General features: G+C 32.2%; 1 protein-coding gene and 1 pseudogene across 1 annotated transcript; both read left to right on the plus strand.

The window, feature by feature from the left end:
- Positions 1 to 364: 364 nt before the first annotated feature.
- Positions 365 to 1,342, plus strand: LOC132556821 (uncharacterized; annotated as a pseudogene).
- A 3,480-nt stretch (positions 1,343 to 4,822) lies between these two features.
- On the plus strand, positions 4,823 to 17,212 carry LOC132556793 (ataxin-7-like protein 3). Its single transcript, XM_060221239.1, has 12 exons — positions 4,823 to 4,863; positions 6,776 to 6,891; positions 8,687 to 8,703; positions 9,010 to 9,211; positions 10,023 to 10,120; positions 11,839 to 11,925; positions 12,256 to 12,324; positions 13,133 to 13,158; positions 13,506 to 13,549; positions 13,827 to 13,895; positions 14,955 to 15,088; positions 15,469 to 17,212. Exons 2-12 carry the CDS (start codon positions 6,779 to 6,781, stop codon positions 15,630 to 15,632), a joined length of 1,023 nt encoding a protein of 340 aa, XP_060077222.1. The 5' UTR covers positions 4,823 to 4,863; positions 6,776 to 6,778; the 3' UTR covers positions 15,633 to 17,212.

Raw genomic sequence — 17,212 nt, forward strand, 5'->3', positions numbered from 1 at the left:
TTTCCTAAAAAGGTGCCATTGAATTTCCACATTCATATTCCAGTTTAAAAAATACTCTTGCAATATATTAAATTTTGCCGACAGTTCAAGGTAATTTCCTTTGTCATACCACCGTGAATATAACACATACGAATGATTTGCATGGGATGTGCATTAATGACAAGACTAGGTAATCGCAAAATGAAAGCAAAATTCAGATAGAAGTGGTGAATTGTGATCGGTTACGACTCAAGAGTTCGAAGCTCACCTGGGATATTTTACATATATATATATATATATATATATATATAGCAGCTCAATGAAGGCGGAGATGATGAGTCTCTCCACTGAATTTTACTTTAAATTTTAAAATTAGCTTACCACAATGGATATCGGGATATTCCTGCTACTTGTGGTAATGCTGAGCGTAATGCAACAAGGTCCCGGTGTATACCAGGGCCTTGTATGGTGAGTTTACAAGTTTTCTTTATAATGTCGCTGACAATTTTGACGAAACGCAAGATATTCCAAGTAGAAGCCAATGCTATTGCGAGCTTACTAAAATAATGCTACATTTCTTCAAAGAAATATTTTATCTCTAAATTTCTTTTTCTATTAAGCGTGGAACCCGAGCCAGGATATGTCCAAAGATTTTACCACTTTATCACCGCATCGGAATTCGATAAAATTTGTCCAACGTCTGCCGATGTTACACTGGCAAGGATATGATTTTCTTCATCTCGGATGTTTTCTGTCTACCTATTGTCTGTAACAATCATTATTCATATTTAAAAAAACATTTAATGCATGTTTCATTTATTTCAGCGAATTGGTAATGAGATATGGAGTACTCTCCTCTGTGCCCTTGTCAGCGTGGTGTTATGGAACGCTCCAGCCATTGGGAGATGTGCAAAAAAGGGATATTCTACCATGATGTCTACGATCCATGAATGGAGAACTCGTAAGTAATATTGACAGATGAGGTACGCCACACTTTTTGTTTTATTTACTTGACATGTTTTACTCTATCATGATGTACGTTATAATGATGTATGTTATAATCTTGTATAGGTCCTTCACGGTGTCCTCACTGCGGAACGGTCCCGTGTCAGGTAAAAAGAAGATCCTTTTGGAAACCCTCAGGATCCCGGATGACGGACAAAGCAAATTTCGTCAAGCGTGCAAATGCAATGAAATTGTTCAATCATGGACTCGAGTTATCAGTGGTGCTTACCAAAGAACTTCCCCAGGATGATCTCTACTGGAGGAGGAAATTCTGTCACGGTTTGAAGAGAAACACGTTGTGCTGTTTCCACTTTGCATCCAGCGCCAGATCAAATATTGGTACCCAGTTCCTCGCTAGGTCGGTAGAGTATTCCTTAGATTGAAATAGGTAGATAGTTGTTGATAAGAAAGCAGTCTTCTGTCCTACTCTTCCTCCAAAAATATGCTTTGATATTAGCTATCTATCGAGAGAATCATTAGAAAGATTCTGAACATCATAACGTCATCTGAACGTTTGCGACTTACGGTTTCCTCTCTTTATTTGAGACAGGACGAAAAATAAACATATCACTGATTGAAATGCGTTCATGTCTCTATAACTGCAATTAATTCTGATAGTTGCTGTATACGGTAGGAAGTTATATATGGTTTAGTTATGAGAAATCAGAACATTTATCAGTGATCACGGATACAATATTTGAATACACTCAGTTCTAAAAATACTAAATTGTTAAGATGAGAAGTTTTCCGTCGTTATTTTATATTTTGAATGAAAATATTTGACTCCAAATGATCTTATTTGTTGACGGATTCATTGTTAAAAGTAAGCTAACGAACAAAAGGTAGCGTACATTTCAGTAAATACCTTCCGTAAGATTATATCTACTATTGGCAGTATTGTTGACATTTCAGATTAATTTCCTGTCCTCAGCGAAAGATGTTCAGGATAATCGAATGATGGAGATGTTGCATCGACGCCATCAGTTATGTGATGTTCCACTCGGTGTGATGTGTTTATTTGTACTTTCGTTTCGGTCAGATGTAACCGAAGCAATCTTGATCATGAATGATCTTATCGCCTTTTAACCTTTGATTTTGATCTAAATTTGTCTTTTTTTGGTCACTGCGAGAAATTTTGAAATTGTTTCTACAATATCAACATAACTCGAATTGATATAGAATATTTCAGACAATATTACTCTCCATCATCCCATATACATGTGCTTTATTTTTAATATTTCCAATATGTACATTGCATTCATATCATATATTATGTAAGAAAAAAAGTCAATATTCAGTTTTATTTTTCTATATATTGTATATGAATTAATGGTTTAATTTTATATGGAATTTCTGATAACCTCTAGATAAACTTCATAAAAATGTACTTTCCTTTTTAATGAATCGGCCAGAAGAGAAATTAAATACCCTGAATATCCATTATGTAGTTGTTGTGTTCAAGTTATAATTTCACATACATGCAGTTATATGTTCACACACACGCAGTTATAATTTCACACACGCGCGCACGCACGTACACATCACAATTGATAACAGAACATAATAGTCTCATACAAAAACATGTAATGCTCTGTCAAACGTGCCATATACATAAAAAAGTAACCAATCTCTAAGTATCTTATACCGATAATAATTTGAAATACAAGGGGGTTTGACATAAGGGTTTTCTAAATCTTTTAATCTTTGGAAATTGGGTCTCACTACTAAATTGGTTTGAAAAGTATTTTTAAAATCGTAAAAACAGAGAGTTGGTACTAACGGCAAAAGTTCCAACTGGTCTGAAGTGAAAGCTGATGTTCCCTAAGGCCCCATTCTTGTGCCTCTTTTGTTCTTATTTTTTACTAAGGATATTATTGAAGATACAAGTGTTATCTTGTACGCCGTTATCGACTCATCAAGAATCAGTGCCAACATTTTTAATAACAAGCTTAGTAAAGTCCATTATTGGTTCAAGAAGTGGTCAGTAATTTTTAACCCTGCTGAAACTGAAACAGTTTTAAACAGTAGGAAATATATATTATCCTTTCCAACTGATTGCCATTGGAACAAAGACGTAAATATAAAATTATCTGTTTTCATACAATGGTTCATGTTCTCGCCCGCAATACCTACAATATATTATTCCTCGTCGTTACAACCCTATCCACGATCACTCTACCAGTGTCGGCAATGATTTTCGTCCAATTCCCAGTCTTACGACTTTATAAAGTGAATCTTCTATGCCTTCTGTAATTGAACTTTTGAATTCCTTACCAGACTTAATTAAAGATTGTCCATAGATTCTTATATAGAAAAATCACCTCTTCGATAGTTCCCACGAATTACCGCCTTTCTATTATATCGGTAGCAGGGTTTGTCAAATCCATCATTCCAGATTGAGAATGGAGTGTAGCCCTTTAATATTCTACTTATACTGTAGAAATCTAGCTGATAGCTCTTTATGTTCGTGTATGGAAAACGAAGATACTACTAAACGCTATTGTTACATTGCAGTTTTTCTGTGCACGTGCCTTTGCTGCAATAAATCACACAATCTCAACTAAATTGCTCTTATTCGGCTATGATGTTTTTTTTTGCTTGTTTTTGGTTTTGTTTTGTTTTTTTATACGCAAAATTTCCCCCTCAGATCGAAAAGGTTTGAATAAGTGTTTTTTTTCCTCTCAATACACGCATGTCTTTCATTTACCGTGGACTTTATATATATGCAGTTTGTATATATTTCAGATTTGTGTTATGGAAAATCATAGAGACTCAGTCCCCATTTCTCCCTCTTCTACACCTATAGACAATATACTATGAGTATTACTGTTTTTTTCTCACATAGTATGGTAGTTTATGTCCTTAATTTAGATTGCATTTTCTCTAACTGGAGATGGATTTATATAAGTTGTAAAACTTGTTTCCATTACATTTCAATTTCAATTATATGTTTGATGCTACTACTGATGCTATCCAAAGATAAAATAAAATACAAGCTTATAATAAATACATCTAAAAATAGACACATCAACCGGGACATAGATTTACAATTCTAAGTCCGGGATGTAACATCTATTGTTATTTTCTATATGTTACTTTTTCAGTATTGAAATTGTACATGTTGTTTACAAACATGTATTGGTTTGTTCATAACTATTACATACGGCACACTGATAACGGCACATCCCAAACGGTGTATCACATCAAGTGTGACATTTAAAAACTTTTCATTGAAAGTTAATTGTTAGTTGTGTAATTATTAAATATTTTAAAAAGAAAATATAATATAATATGTCAGAGGACAAAATTCTGACAACCCCTTAGTCCGGTTACAAGTGAAAATCTAGATTAATCAGGAACTTAAATCGGGTGCCACCAAAAGAGTTGATTCTTCTGAAAAAAAACAGGGAACATCACAAAATAGGCCATTTCTTCTTGATATCAAAAATTCTAATTTCTGATATCAAAGTATGATTTTTATATCAATCGTCGTTTTATATATCAAGTATATTAGATATTTAGTAATAAGCAGCGTATTATGTTTTACGTTATCCATATATATTCAACAGTTGCTGAAATTCCCAATACGGGAGTTTCAACAGCTTATTTACATAATAATCTAGTCTGTAACAAAGTATCAGGTCCTTGTGTAGTCATTGTTGGCAAATTTTCAAAAAAAACAAAACAAAACAAAACAAAAAAACGCAGTGATCTGGTTCCGGATTATTTAATTCCGTCTCCGACTCCTTATGTGAAATGGAAGAACGCCAGTTCATACTTCCGGTGTCTGTCATCTGTTTCTTATGTTGACAAAAAAGACAGCAAGATATGGATAACAAAACTCCGCACTGTCAACAGAATGGGGATATAGGTTTGCAGGTATTTACTCATTTGTTGGTGTTTTATAAGCGATCTCATTCATAAAGCGAAAACGCTGTTGGTTATTTTCTTACCAACGTCGTACACATCCATCACACATAGGCAAAAGATCTGTTGACTGTAAAACACCTGCGTTTGTTTCAAAGCAGACAAAAAGAAAACCGTGCGATTGAGTTTAGATAACAATGTTTTGTTGAAAATAGATAGAAAATTATTTATGCACAGGGAAAATAAATACACATTGATACTGAACATTTTTCGGTCTGACAAAAATGATCGTCACTCAAAATCATCCATTTGAGTCAAGTATATTGTATTTGAAGTCGGTACACAACAATAAACACTAGCCTTTTATAACCGACTATAAGCATATGTGAAATGTTTTGAATCAGCATGCAACAAAATGACATATCTATAAAAACATACTACTTATAGTTGTAAAATAAGAATAATACATAAACACATATAACATTACATATAAAAGTTATCAGAATAAAATTAAGATATATCAATGAATACACACAGTGTAACAAAAACTAACAAGAGCACAGCTGTGTTAGTTAAAATAAATAACTTAAACAACCTATGTGTAAGTTAAGCAAAACAAATAATCAGCACTTATACTACAGGTGTTACTAATTAATTTGAAATCCATAGCTACTGAAAAGTATAAGAAGCACTAAAATACAGTTGCTGAATTAAACAAAAGGCTACAATACATAAATAAGCTGTAAAGTAAGGAAACAATTAGTTAGAAATAAACTCTTCTGCATGTTTTCCCATTCCCCTGCCTGATTACAGCTTTAAATTCATTAAAAAGAATTAATTTTACACATGTAGTGGGGTAGGAAATTCCAAATATTGGCAGCAATCATTTGCACCATACCTCACTGTCTTGCTAAACTTTGTAGGTTTAAACTCTAGAATATTTGAATGTATGATTAGAAAATTAAAACAAAGTATATAAACTACTATGATGAAAAAAGAGGAAAACAATAAATTTTATTGACGATAACACCACCATTACTCGAAGGTGTACATATTGGAGATCACTACTCATGCTTGCCATTTGCCTTTTTATCATGCATGTCTGCTCTGAGCAAAAGAAAAGAAAATCTATACTGTGTAATGGAGTTCAGCTCATTAGGTTCTGGTATTTCTTGTTAATTTATCATTTGATGCTGATGAAACCAGCTGTCTATAGTCCCAGTTCTGCATCCTCTCGTGACAATGCAATATTAACATGATTATAAACTTTGTATACACTCTAGCAAGCAGTCATTTACTTTTTGCCATTTGGTTCATTGTTTTCTGGAGATATCAATATAGCCTTTGATCTTTTAAAGATTATTAAGATATTTTGTTTCCAATTACTGACATGTACATATAGTTGAACTATGAAAAGAGACAAGACATTGCAGGTCAAGATCATTTTTTGTCTTGGTCACCTTTCTTTTTAGAGTGTTACATATGGATGTAGAAAATTTCAAGAAGCTATTATAGTTTGCTGTCATTTTCTCAGTCTGGATGGAGATAATGAGCTTGGTCAACTAAAATTTGACAAAGTTGAAAAATCAAGTCTTGAGTTCAATTCTTAACATTAACCATCTACACTGTAAAGCTCCATATTATAAGTGTGTTTCTCATTGGTTAATGGTGAGGCCATCCATGCATGACAAACTGACACGGTTTTTATTTTACTATCCTTGTTGCCAAGAAAGTGAAGAAAGTAGGATAAGACATTTGTAATATGTAACTAATGCAACTTTATGGAACTTACTGATACATTCTTGGAACTTTAAATATTCAAGTAGCTAAACAAAAACAAAGTATTGACATTAATAATAATGAATTCAGATATCAAACTTTTCCATATTCAGAAATTTGTGACTTCCCTTTTTTGTTTTGACAGGGTATGCTGACAGATGTCATGAATGAGCTGATTGATGAGGTCACACTTGGTCTGTGCTTTGATATCCACAGAGCCTCAAAGATTGGCACATTGTTTTTAGGAGATACAGATCCAAAGTAATTTTTTTTTTTGCTTATATCAGATATCAATGAATTAACTTTGAATTGTTATACAGCTTTTTTCAATGAAAAATCTTTTGACTGCAACTACTGATTCAAGTTTTAACACTATAGTGAGTTTTGGGACTCAAATATTTGAGTCCTGGACTCATGCTTTTCCTGTGTCACTCACCCAAATTTCAAGAATCTCTATATCTCTTTCTCACTTTTGTGCTCTGGACTCCCTAGAAAAAAATCCTGCAGAGATTTCAGAACTGTCTGATGTAATAAAGTGAGATTAAGTTTTCGATCTCATGTAAAAGTAATGCCTTCCTGCTACTTCGACTTTCCACTTTATATGTTTTACTAACTTTTCTTTTTTTTTCTGCTGATTAAAGGCACAAAAAATGAAAATACTAGATTTAAATCCTATGCATGTTAAATGAATAAATTAACATTATATTTATAACTCATACCAGACAAATTCCAGTCTTTATCACTAATAAGATTACATGGACTACATTGCCTGATTCTGTGAGGATATTAAATTGGACATCACATGTAACAGAGTGAAAAACTATGATGATTAATTGTAAATTAATACAATATAAAGAATTTGAATCCTTATGCGGATTCTCTAATCAACAAAGGTACTGAATTCCTTGTGGCCACTAGCAATCAATTGTACCCATTTTTCAGTCAAGTTTCAATACATAGTAATTTTTGAAGGATTTTTTCAGATGAGTTCAGAACACCTTTTCCAAAATTGTATCCTAAAGTTTGAGTAAATCTCAATAAAAGATATGGTGGTATGGGATCTCAGACTTTAAGTGAATCCCACTATTTAGAGATATAATGGGTTATCAAATTTGAGTGAGTCCCACTACTCATGGTATTTAGAGATATAATGGGTTGTCAGACTTTGAGTGAATCCCACTACTTATGATATTTAGAGATATAATGGGTTATCAGACTTTAATTGAATCCCACTATTTAGAGATATAATGGGTTATCAGACTTTAAGTGAATCCCACTATTTAGAGATATAATGGGTTAAAAGACTTTGAGTGAATCCCACTATTTAGAGATATAATGGGTTATCAGACTTTGAGTGAATCCCACTATTTAGAGATATAATGGGTTATCAGACTTTAATTGAATCCCACTATTTAGAGATATAATGGGTTATCAGACTTTAAGTGAATCCCACTATTTAGAGATATAATGGGTTATCAAACTTTGAGTGAATCCCAAGGGAAATGCTTGAGTCAAGGCATCAATTAACTGAATCCTGAAAATCACTGATATACATACATACATACATGTATGACTATCAATAGGCTTTACAGATGTAAAAACTAACATTATATCCAGTGTTTGATATAATATATTTGTGCTTTTAAGAACTCAGATTTTTAGCTCTACCTTGTTTCGCCTGTTTTCTGGATTGATAGGATTTGCCAGAAATATTCTAATGGTAAAAATCACTGGACTTTTCAGTGAAATATAAATGATCTTCATTTATGACCTCAATAAAAAAAGAATATATCTTAGATTTGATTGAATGTCAGGTTTTAAGTCAAAAATAAAATCTAGGTAAATCAAATTCTGTTGAAAAGTGTTGTCTATATTGCTGTTGTAACTGTATCAGATAATTGCTTACATGCAGGTGATGTGATGATGTTGGGAAAGTGACTACTAAGCCAAAGTATTATGTATATGTATGAAGTAGTTGTTAAAACAATTGTTGAGAAGAATGTATTTGTAGTTTAACATTAAAATCCATTAAATGTCTGTCACAATCTCATTGTAGGTCACAACGTGAATATGGTAAGTATACTTTTATTTTATTTTACTTTTGATTACCTGAGTAATTTCCGGAAAGGTGTTTATCTGTTATAAATTATAAGTCAATTAAATTCTGGAGAGTAATGTGATACATCATACAGAACATACCAGTACTAGTGTACTGCTTCTTGATATATATTATGTATGTACTCTGCACTAATACAGTACAAAATATGTTTGTATTAAATAAAACCATTTGTGTTTGCCTGCAAGTACAGGTGCAGTGAAATAAAACAAGTACCACTATTTGGTTTTGTTTGTAAAATGGTGAATAATTTTCTTCAACAGAAATAGTAGAAAAACTTGGAGTAGATGTGTTTGGCCAAGTGCCAACGAAAAAGCAATTTGAATGCGTCTGTCCAAATTGCCAGCGAAATCTTGCAGCATCCAGATTTGCTCCCCACCTAGAGAAATGTATGGGCATGGGCCGAAATAGTTCACGAATAGCCAGTCGCCGTCAGGCCCGCATTGCCAAGGAAAGTGAGACAAGGTACTCGATGCATGTATTATGCACTCTCTGGAAATTTTTTTAAGCTTCACTATTTCATTTGGCATTTACATCTTATGCACATTCTAGCTTTGTTTGAAAAGTTTTTTCAAAAGACATAGCTATCCTTAAATTTGTATCTTACAAATTGAGAATAGCAAGATTTTTTTTTAAAATTATTATTGAATTAGAAATAATTTAGTTATTTTAACAGAAATTGATTTTTATATCTTTGCTTAACTAGAAAGAGTGGAAACAAGATGATAAGTCAACTGTAATCCAACTGGACATAAAGAATTTGCATTTAGCTTAGTCTTTCAGGGAGTTTTATGTACTGTAGCAAAAAAAATGGTTTTAGTTTTAGCACAGATGTACCTTTATTGCAGAAATTGAGATTTTGAATACTTTGACCCAATTTTCAAGTGAATGTTTTAAGTTGGAATGAATCGCCAATTTGAATATTTAATTCTAATTTACTTGAATAGTTTTAATACAACTTGAGACTCGAATTTTAATGTATGGAAAATATTTTTGACTCTTTCAGCAATTTGTTTATTTCGTATTCCATCTACATTGTAAAATTTCAGGAAACTGCATCACGCTCAATAATTCTTACAGATCATACGTATACAATCAGTCATTCAATATTTGTATTTTCAAAATAATTCTTTCAGTAGTTTTTCTGATTGCCTTTTGATTTTGTTCAAACATTCAACAAGTGATATACAATAATATCAAGCTAGTTTTTTCACTGTCAGATTGTTTTTCTGATGTTAATAGATGTTTAGATGTTGTTTGTCATGTAATTTTACAGTAGTCGAGTAGCTACACTTGGGAAGGTTGAGAGTGACGAACACGACAGTCCTGATGATGATAACGATGTTGACTGGAGTTACAATGTAGACAAGAAAGGTATTAATTAACAAGTAATAAGGAAACCATTAGACTTCCTTAATGTTTCTGATGTAAGTATTTGTATGATTCTGATATATACATGTACTAATAAAGTCAATTTAAGGAAGTCAAACCTACAAGGTAAGAATGACTTGTAGTGTTCATGTTTTGAGTGCTGTCATACCATCTAGAAAAGCAATCTACAGTTATGGGTTTTATGTGAACAGTTTTATGTTTAAAGATAAAATCCCCTGGTCACCACAGGGATTGACATGAAACAGGAAAGATGTAACCAACTTATACAGAATTTTTTTAAGGGTTTGTAATTTTGTCTTTCCACAATAAATGAGAATTACAGAAACTATGAACATGCTACTTTTCCTTTGGTGTCTGTGTCCACTGCAACATGAAAAAGATGTCTTACGTTCAGCCTTTCAGAAAGTATATACATTTTATACAGCTAAATTTATTGTATAGCTCATTCATGTGGCTTACAACTTAAATCATGATACACATAGAGATTACGATACTGGGCTTCATTGATCACCATTTATCAGGTAAAATTTGATTTTGATGGATTTTTAGAATAATTTCATAGTATTCAAAAAGTTAGATGTTGTAGGATTTTTAATCTGTCCAATTTAATTGGAACAAGTAGGAGTGATACTAAAATTATTTTGTACAAGTCTGATTGTCCTTTTGTTTTTTTTTTAGTATAATTATAAAGTATAGTTTTTTGAGGTCAATGTGATAAAGTCAAAATTTGATACAAATGAATGATCATGAATATAAATATATTGTATGCTTTGATTTGATTTTGGTATTTATGTAAATCACCTTGGAAGTACATCAATACATGTTGCTTAGGAGCATTTCATTTTCAGAACTCAGATTTCACCGTTCAGGGTTATCTGCCCTTAGGTCACTCCAAAGGATTTAGACTGGCAGGTTGTTTAAACTTTTGATATGTGAATGTATTCACAAACTCTAATAGATTGACTTTGAGATGGTGCTTACTCAAGTGTATGTGATTTGTTTATGACTAAATGTGAAGCCAAAATGGGGCAATCATGGATGTTATTTCAATATGTAGAATGCTGTATGTAATAGCAATGAAATAATGAATATATATATATATATCGAATGCTAGCTTTGCATTGTATTATGAATATCACTGCTGAGGAGATGGCATTTCATTGTGTTGACAAAGGTTGTGGTAGTCCTGGAAGCAGAGAATAGTGTAAAAATAAAGGGATGGTTTTATTGGGAAGGATCAATCACTTGGACAGCTATCAATGTTTCACGATATCTATTACCATAGATTTAATCACGCTCCTGTTGTTTTAAAGACTTTAAAATGTATAACATGCTACCAGTTGTTTGGTACTCTATTCTACAGTACTTAATAATGGTCAGTGAGTGGTAAATACAAGTTGTGTACAAGTTATCTAATGAACTCTGGACAGATATATTGTGATAAGTGAACATCTACACTTCGTTAGATAGTGGTGGTCTTCAGAGGTAAAAAGTTTTAAAATCAAACTTGACAATGGGGATTGCTGGATTCTTAGAGTGCTTGTGGTCAATTTACCTGGTATTAACTAAACAATGTATTATTTTTCTTCCATTGATGATTGTTGTTTACTGTTGAAAAATATTAATAGTAAGGAATAGAACTTTAGTTATCTTGTCTTGGTTTCTTCATTTTACATTTACCCTGGTTGTGTTTATTTCAGTGAAAAAGTTGAAGAAAGAAAAGATTTTAACACACTCTCCTAGAAGGAACAAGCATAATAAGTTTAGGAATGGAAATCATTTAACTGGTAAGTTGAAATTTGATCTTTTAATGCTTCTGGCAAATTCAAAATTTGAAAAAAACATACTTTGATTAATATCCATCAAAATGTCAAGGTGGTTTAATTCAAGTTGAATGTCCAGTATAATATGAGCCCTTTTGGAAACAAAATATTGATACTGTATGTATATTGACTTGTACATTGGTAAGAACATTAAGACTTTGAGGCTATCTTGTTAAATACTTTGTAAAACAGAGAGAAAGAAGAGGATATTGCCGATGTAGACTAATTCCTTTCAATGTTAATGTTAGAGGGAAGGAAAAATATCTTCTGATTTAACTTTTTTTTATCATCCAGGTGATAACAACTCTGATCGCTCAGGGACTCCAGAACCTTCCACACCTAGTTATGAGTTGATGACAATTGGTATGTACAATGGTTTTGTCTATAACATTTGTGGTCAGCTATAGACAATAAAGCAGATCTTATAGCATTGTTTCACTCGTATGTCTAGTCAACTGTAGAAAAATGCAGGTCAGGGTTTTCTAGCATTTGTGATCAGCTGCATTTGTGAACCTACAAAATCTAAATTCAGATCAGGTATTTGGGTCTAAACTTGTCAATGTTAGAATCCTGAATCAAAGTTATAATTTTTTTTTCAAACTTTGAGTTTAGCTGCACTTGTTGAACAAACAAAATTGAATTTAGGTAATTTAAGAAATATGAGAAGATATTATAATTCATTACAAATTTGATAGAAATCAGTTGAATTGTTATCTTCAAAGCAAAAAGAAAAGGATAGAAATCTAAAAAAAAATCAAATCATGACTAAAACAATAGTGAACTACTGACTGTGAATTCTAATTTCAGTGTGTGAAGTGCCCTTTTGGTAATAAATGTTAGATTATTATACCACTTATGGTATGGTCATTAATTAAAGTCTTGGGAATTTGATAATATCCACCTAATGTGGTAGAAAACACTTTTGTTGTCATGAGAACAGTTTACTGAACATTTACATTGTACATTGTTAAGTAACTGATCTAGTGAATAAATAGTGGAAGTCTTAGTATTTTCCTGCAAATTAAAAATCTCATTCTCAATTGATTTTTACATTTAAAATATATGTCAATTAACTTTAAGGTAAAATCTAAAACATTTATTATATATGTAGAATCCAAATATAAATTGGCAGAGATTTTGTTATATTATACTTGACTTTTCTGTTGTACAGAGGAAAGAAAGCAGCTTCTCCTACAAGTAAGTACTGTATTTCCTCAAATGATATCTACGTATTGAGGTGAAATACAATATAGAAATATTCTACACTAATATATATAGTATATCGTTCCTATTAAAGTTTTCTTTACATAATCAATATGTATGTTAACTAAAGACAGTATGTAAGCATACAGGTGGCACATCTGAAGTATTTTGATTGAACAAAACTATCTGTAATAAACTGATTATTTTTTAGATTAATACTAGATTTTGACAGGCAACAGCTTGATTAAAACTAATAAATATATATATTCTTACATTATAAACATGTTTAATGTGTGGTGGAAGTTAATATCAAATCCTGATTAAATTATTAATTTTTTCAGACATGTGGCGTCATATCTGAACACACAAAGAAAATGTGCACAAGGTGAATACTGTAATCATTGTAGTGGTTAAACTTTGTTTTACTGTACAACATGTTTGTTGTAACTTATTTCAGTGATGTTTTCGGTACATACAAAAGATGTATGTGTTATTGGCTGAAATAAAGTGATAAGTGATAAGTTTACTATGATAATTACATTATTTTTCTTATAACAAATAATTCCATTTTAATATAGTTCAAAAAAGTGTCAGTTATATACTACAAAACACAAAGGTTTGGACCGTTCATGAAGAAATAAATACAATATCTGTGTTTCCAGATCTCATCGCTGTCCACAACACACAGATGAACAACGGCGACAAGTTCGGGTATTTCTCCTAGGGCATGCGTAAGTAGAATTGTCTACTTAATTTTCTTCTTGGAGTCACTATGCTGTGTCTTTTATTACCAAGTTATTTATTGTGACTACTTGTATATTTATCTATGTATCCTTACATTAACCTTTCATTTTTAATATAAATTATATAAAAGCTGTACGATCCTTTGTCAGCAGTGTCTAGGCCCAAACCTGTACCGTCTGGGTAGATCTTGATGTGTTGCAGAATCTAACTGCTTTCGGATGGTAGATGAAGTGATTTTATTATAATTATGTAATTCAGTAGTATGAAGTAAAAACCAAGAAAAAGTTTTGATGTCCTACCAGCCCCCACAATATTGTCATGTAGTGTATTGATCTACTGGGGTACATTAGTATGCGTTTTAAAAATCTCTTCATTTTTTATTATGTCAATTAGAAATAAAGGTGGTGATCTTCAGGGATACATTATTATCCCCCACTTTCACCGAAACAGGGGATATTAATTTGGGTTTGTCTGTTTGTCTGTCCATCTGTCTGTCACACTTTCATTTCCCTGTTCTAATTTCCCCAAATATCATCCAGTTTGGATGAAACTTGGTCAGCAGATGCATATTAGGGCACATGAGACTGAGTTCAGCAATCAGCATCATCTGTTAATATCTATGCATACTTATTAGGTATCCTTTTATTTCATTGGTTGGTCAGTTTTTGTGCTCTAACTTTCCTAAATATAATCTGATTTAGATGTAACTTGAAGTCCCACAAATATTATCAGTTTATCATTAAACTTAATATTTGATATGTGCAATAAAACATCTACTCTCTTTAATCCTTTACATCTTTCTTTGGCTTTAAAGCAATACATCATAGCTCAAGAGAATATATCATTCTACATAGCATTATGACATGTTTACTCCTAACCTCTAAAATATTTACTTACAATATGTTTGGAAAGCGGGGGATATAAATTCCATAAATTTGCTTGTTTGGTTTTATGTTTTAAACCTTTCGTCATGTTTATTATGTTGATAAATACTAAAGGTGTTTATATAAGCCCATGTTTACATTGTAAATTGGTTTTGTATACAGAAATGTGGAGGATGATGTTCACATTGACATTGACAGTCTGGATGATGTCGATAATCAGTCTCTCAGGGAATCTTTACAGTGGGAGGTCAACTCCTCGGCCTCTTCTCCCACTGATTCCACCTCCACAAACAACAGTAAGTATCATGGAAATTTCAAGTGTTAGTATCATCAGCAACAGCAACTTTTCAGCTGATTAATTATACTGGTTATTTTTTCACAGGTCATAAATGATTGAAAAAATAGAAATTAGATAAGTTCTGATCTGTGTTTATCTGTTTATGGGATTGGAAAGTTCAGACATCCTCAGCCTTAGGTGAAAATCTCTATATTGCTTAGCAGCAATAGTGCAATATTCACCTTGGCGAGGATCATTCACAGTGATATTTCAGGTATCTGTTCAGCCTATCAAGGATGTTTGTCATTGATTTTCATAGTTCAAAACTTTACACTAATTGGAGAAATCTGTATCGCAAATGAATGCAAAATGATAAGTGTTTTTCTTCTGCTGTTACAGGCACATCAGGTACCAAGAAAAGACCCCCATCAAAATCAAATTCTTCCAAAAATTCTAACTCAAAGAAAAAGAAAGGCAGCAAACATTCATCAAACTCCGTTACAAATTCTCATGGAGTGTCAACAAACTCTCTCACATCGTCGAGCTTGTATGACTTTGAATGACAGCAAAGACTAATCTAGTTTTTTACAATGTATTACAAAACTTAGTCCATCATTATCATCATCATCATCATCATCATCATCATCATCATCATCATCATCATCATCATCATCAAATTGCCCTTCGTCTGTGGTCTGTCTGTCTGTCCCGACTTAAAGAATTCTTGTTTTTTTTATTTCTTCAAAGATACGGGATTGGTACCTTGTTGTGTATATTCAATTTTGGGACTAATTTGGAAACCAACATGACTGACAGGTGACCATCTTGGATTTTGACAATGAAAGTTTGTTATCACTATTTCTTGAAAAGATGAATCAATTTCACCTTTCATGTGTAGGTTTCCGTTTGTCCTGTTTAAGTTGTACAGGATTGATGTTTGAACAGATTGGAAAGCAAAATAGCAAACAGGCTGTAATCTTTGATTTTGACAATTGAGGTTTGTTATTTTGTGATCAGAAATGTAGATGGCCAATATTGGTGACCATTTTAAGACACTTTCAGATCGTAAAAACCTTTTCTGTAGATACACTGGATAGGTACTTTTTAGATTTCATATACATTATATTGATTTCCATTTTGTTATTGGTGTTACTAGGTTAGTAATTCACTACTCACTACAACATATAAAGGATATAAGTGGAAAGAAGCTCTAACTGAAGAGCATAAGGCCAAGCGTAAGCGCCAACATCCCTAGAGGATCTCGTTTGATTTTGTATATAAAACTTGTGTCTGTACATGTAGCTCAAATTTATACAGAGTTCATCTTTAATTATTAATAATCCTAACCACAATTTTTAGATGAAAGGAATTTGTTGACAAATTTCTGTGTATATTCTGAACACCAATTTGAACAGTGAAATAGAATACATGTGTATTTTCAAATTTCAGTGAAGTTATTGTTGTGAAAGATTCAGTTAGATGGTATACATGTACTCAAAATGTAAATTTTGGCTTGTTTGTTTCAAATGTCATTGTCAAAGTACTTTACTTTCACAGAAATAGATTTTTAGAAGTCAACCTGAAGTTTACATGACTGCTTTACTTCTGAGTATATTTACTTTCAGAATTAAGTGCATTCTGTGTTAATTGAACTGTTGGTAGATTTATATCATCTTTGATCATATCAGCTTAAGAACTCTTCAAATGTTCCCTCAAGAATAGCCAGTTTGCCCTTGTCCATAAAAATCTGTGCAACACTTTTGAAATTTGCGGATGGCCTTTTTCGTGATCAAGGTACTGGTTATTGAACCAGCTGTAATTCCAATGGAGAAACAGCATTTATCATATACACAAACGATGCATAATTTCTCAAAAGGATCCTGAAAAGCTGACCATTGTTTGGCGTCCCAAGTGCTGAAACTTTGTATCATACAATTTATTTCAAATTTATTTGTTCAGTGTATGAAACTGTATCGGTCATATATTTCTTAAATGTTGATTGACATGTTTTTGTTTAATTCGGTAATGTTTTGACTGATATATTATCAAAACATATTAGAAGTTGTAGATAGTCTTTTAAACGACAAGTTTTCAATTTTTAGGTCACCTGAGACAATGTTTCACAAGACCTTTTGCAATCTCC

The sequence above is a fragment of the Ylistrum balloti genome, unplaced genomic scaffold, assembly GCF_031769215.1.
Source record: "Ylistrum balloti isolate Yb309-2 unplaced genomic scaffold, AGI_CSIRO_Ybal_v1 Utg370590, whole genome shotgun sequence".
Classification (NCBI taxonomy): domain Eukaryota; kingdom Metazoa; phylum Mollusca; class Bivalvia; order Pectinida; family Pectinidae; genus Ylistrum; species Ylistrum balloti.

Coding starts and splice junctions, on each gene's coding strand:
- LOC132556793 (XM_060221239.1), top strand. CDS start 6,779: ATGCTGACAGATGTCATGAATGAGCTGATTGATGAGGTCACACTTGGT. Junction 11,926..12,255: donor GAATGGAAATCATTTAACTG/GTAAGTTGAAAT, acceptor TTTATCATCCAG/GTGATAACAACTCTGATCGC. Junction 13,896..14,954: donor GTATTTCTCCTAGGGCATGC/GTAAGTAGAATT, acceptor TTTTGTATACAG/AAATGTGGAGGATGATGTTC.